This window comes from Onychostruthus taczanowskii, unplaced genomic scaffold, assembly GCF_017590055.1.
Source record: "Onychostruthus taczanowskii isolate IOZ18803 unplaced genomic scaffold, ASM1759005v1 scaffold188, whole genome shotgun sequence".
Classification (NCBI taxonomy): domain Eukaryota; kingdom Metazoa; phylum Chordata; class Aves; order Passeriformes; family Passeridae; genus Onychostruthus; species Onychostruthus taczanowskii.
Window position 1 is genome coordinate 502,238 of NW_024499106.1, and position 3,102 is coordinate 505,339.

At 70.1% G+C, this 3,102-nt stretch overlaps 2 protein-coding genes across 2 annotated transcripts in view; one reads left to right on the top strand and one right to left on the bottom strand.

The window, feature by feature from the left end:
• The window catches only part of EEF1AKMT3 (EEF1A lysine methyltransferase 3), a 2,080-nt gene extending 1,060 nt beyond the window's left edge, over nucleotides 1–1,020 (bottom strand). The window contains exons 1-2 of the mRNA XM_041401234.1: nucleotides 736–1,020; nucleotides 60–171 (exon numbers count right to left, since the gene is read on the bottom strand). Coding sequence (XP_041257168.1) covers nucleotides 60–171; nucleotides 736–981 — 358 coding nt within the window. The 5' untranslated portion in view covers nucleotides 982–1,020. The remainder of the gene's footprint in view (nucleotides 1–59; nucleotides 172–735) is intronic.
• A 1,122-nt stretch (nucleotides 1,021–2,142) lies between these two features.
• Nucleotides 2,143–3,102, top strand: part of METTL1 (methyltransferase like 1) — a 6,243-nt gene continuing 5,283 nt past the window's right edge. The window contains exons 1-2 of the mRNA XM_041401235.1: nucleotides 2,143–2,390; nucleotides 2,450–2,699. Of these exons, the coding sequence (XP_041257169.1) occupies nucleotides 2,287–2,390; nucleotides 2,450–2,699 (354 nt within the window). The 5' untranslated portion in view covers nucleotides 2,143–2,286. The remainder of the gene's footprint in view (nucleotides 2,391–2,449; nucleotides 2,700–3,102) is intronic.

The following is a 3,102-nucleotide window of genomic DNA, read 5'->3' on the forward strand; positions in this document are numbered from 1 at the left end:
TTCCACAGGTAACCCCCCACCCACGGCTGTCCCCCCCAGCCCCTGAGTGCCCCCCGTACCCAGCATGGCAGCGAAGATGCCCACGATGCCGGTACCGGCGCCCAGCTCCAGCACCCGCCGCCCTGCCAGCTCCAGCTTCTGCTCGCCCAGGAACCGGCACAGGGACAGGGCCTGGGGGGACAAAGGGGACACTGGGGGGTGGGGGACCCCAGTTCATGGATCCCCTCCCCGCCGCGGGGCACCCCCCAAGCTCAGGGCCCCCCCACCGCTTCTTCTTGTGCCCCCAGGGTCCTCCCCGGTCCTCCCATGGCCACCGCGGTGTCCCGCGGAGCAGCCACCCTGCCAGGACACCTCACCCCCCGGTAGCCCCTCAGAGTGCCCATGCCCGGTGCCCCCTCCGGTGTTCCCCGTTCTCTCGAGGTTTCTCCCCCCGCCAATCACGCATCGCTCCCGGTGCCCACCGCGATGTCACCCCCCGGTACCCCCGTTCTCTCGGGGTCCCCCATTGCCCATCCCTCCTGCCACCCCCGGGATGTCGCGTGTGTCCCCCGGGATCCCCTCGCGCCATCACTCCCGGTCCGCCCGGGATGTCACCTCCCCCTTCCCGGTGTCCCCGACAGCCGCGTACCCTCGGGATCAGCCGGCTGTCCCCATCACCCGGTGTCCCCCGGGATGTCACCTACAGCCCCGGCGGCGAGCCCGGGGTTTCCCCCGCGCGCCCCCGGTGCCGCTCACCGCCTCCCAGACGGCCCCGGCGGGCCCGAGCCGCGGCCCGTGGTGCTCCGCGATGTGCAGGACGCGCCCGCACAGCCGGAACCGGCGCCGCTCCGGGAACAGCTCTGCGAAGAGCTCGGGGTCGCGGGGGAACACGGCCCGCAGCGCCTCTTCCTCTTCCTCTTCCTCTTCCTCTTTCTCTTCCCCGTTCTCTTCCTCCTCCTCCCGCTCCCCCCCGGTTCCCACGTGGCACCCGGGCGCCGCCATCGTGGAAGGGGCGGGGCCGGGTCGAGCCCCCCGAACCCGATTGGCTGATCCTGGTTAAGCCACGCCCCCTCCGCAGGTGATGTGGCTCCGCCCACGGCGCGCGCTCGGTCCCGGCCCGCGGTCCCGGGGGAGGGGCTCCGGTGTCCCCGAGTGTCCCCTTCCCCATCCCGGTGTCCCCCGCTGTCCCTCGATGTCCTCCGGTGTCCCTCAAAGTCTCCCCGTGTCCCCTTCCCCATCCCGGTGTCCCCCGCTGTTCCCCAGTGTCCCCCGGTGTCCCCTGCCCCACCCCCATGTCCCCTCCTCTATCCCGTGTCCCCTGCTGGGTCCCTGCTGTCCCTTAACCTGTCCCTTCCCCATCCCGGTGTCCCCCGCTGTTCCCCAGTGTCCCCCGGTGTCCCCTGCCCCACCCCCATGTCCCCTCCTCTATCCCGTGTCCCCTGCTGGGTCCCTGCTGTCCCTTAACCTGTCCCTTCCCCATCCCGGTGTCCCCTCCCGTCCCTATGTGTCCCCTGCCGTGTAACCCTGTCCCCTCCTCCATCCCGCGGTGTCCCCAGTGTCGCCTGCCCCATGCTGGTGCCAGGGGTGGGTCCTAATGTCCCCTGCTCCATCCCTGGTGTCCCCAAGCCAGTCCTCGCCGTTCCTTGCCCATTCCCGTGTCCCCTTTCTGCTCGCAGGCACAGCAGAGCCCAGTCCTGGTGTCCCCTGTCTTATCCTGGTGTCTCCTGTGTCCCTATCCCGGTGTCTCCTGTCTCATGCTGGCGTCCCCTGTTCCATCCCGGTGTCCCCTGCCTGATCTCACTGTCCTCTGCCCCATCCTACTGTCACCTCCTCCCATGTCGGCTGCTCTGTCCCCAATGTCCCCAGGCCATCCCTGGTCAGCCCCGGTCCCAGCCCCTGTCCTGCCCCACTCCTGGTGTCCCCTGTGTCCCCATCCCTGTCCCCAGTGTCACCACAGCAGTCCTTCCAGGGGTTCTTCCCAATGCCACCAGCTGTCCCTGTCCCAGTGCCATCAGTGCCACCAGTGCCACCGGTATCACCACAGCCCTGGGGCCCTGATGTCCCTGATGCCAGTGTCCTGTGTTCTTGCTGTCCCTGTCCCACCTGTGTCCCTGCTGTCTGTGTCCCTGCTGTCCGTGTCCCTGTCCCACCCGTGTCCTGGTTGTACTGGGGGGCCCTGGGAGCAGCGCCGGGCCGCCAGGGAGCGCTGTGAACTCCAGCCAAGGCTCGCTCCACTGTCAGTTCGCACGTGACGTCACAACCCCGCGCCGCGCAGTGACGTCACTGTACGCGCCGCGCGGTGCCGGCATGGCGGCGGCGGAGCAGGACCAGGAGGCCGCGGCGCCGCCACAGAAGCGCTTCTACCGGCAGCGCGCGCACTCGAACCCGCTGGCCGACCACACCCTGTGCTAGTGAGTGCGGGGACCCCCGGGAACCCCCCGGTAACATCCGCGCCGGGTCCCGGGACCGCCCCAGCGCCCGCGGCCTCCCTCTCCCTCTCCCTCTCCCTCCCTCTGTGCTCCCCGCCGCCCGCAGTGGCTCTGGCCGAGCGCTTCCCGCGGACGCTGGCGCTGGGGCTGGAGCTGCGGGGGAAGGTGGCCGCGTTCACGCGCGCCAGGATCCGCGCGCTGCGGGCGGCGCAGCCCGGCCGCTTCGGCAACGTGGCGTGCGTGAGGGGCAACGCCATGAAACACCTGCCCCACTTCTTCCAGAGGGCACAGGTGGGACTGGGAGCCACCGAGGGACGGCCAGGGGCTTCTGTGTGCCCTGGGCCACCCTAGAGCCACCCTAGAGCCACCCTAGAGCCACCAAGGGACAGCCAGGGGAGCTTCTGTGTGCCCTGGCCACCCTAGAGCCACCAAGGGACAGCCAGGAGCTTCTGTGTGCCCTGGGCCACCCTAGAGCCACCAAGGGACAGCCAGGGGCTTCTGTGTGCCCTGGGCCACCCTAGAGCCACCGAGGGACGGCCAGGGGAGCTTCTGTGTGCCCTGGCCACCCTAGAGCCACCAAGGGACAGCCAGGGGAGCTTCTGTGTGCCCTGGCCACCCTAGAGCCACCAAGGGACAGCCAGGGGAGCTTCTGTGTGCCCTGGCCACCCTAGAGCCACCAAGGGACAGCCAGGGG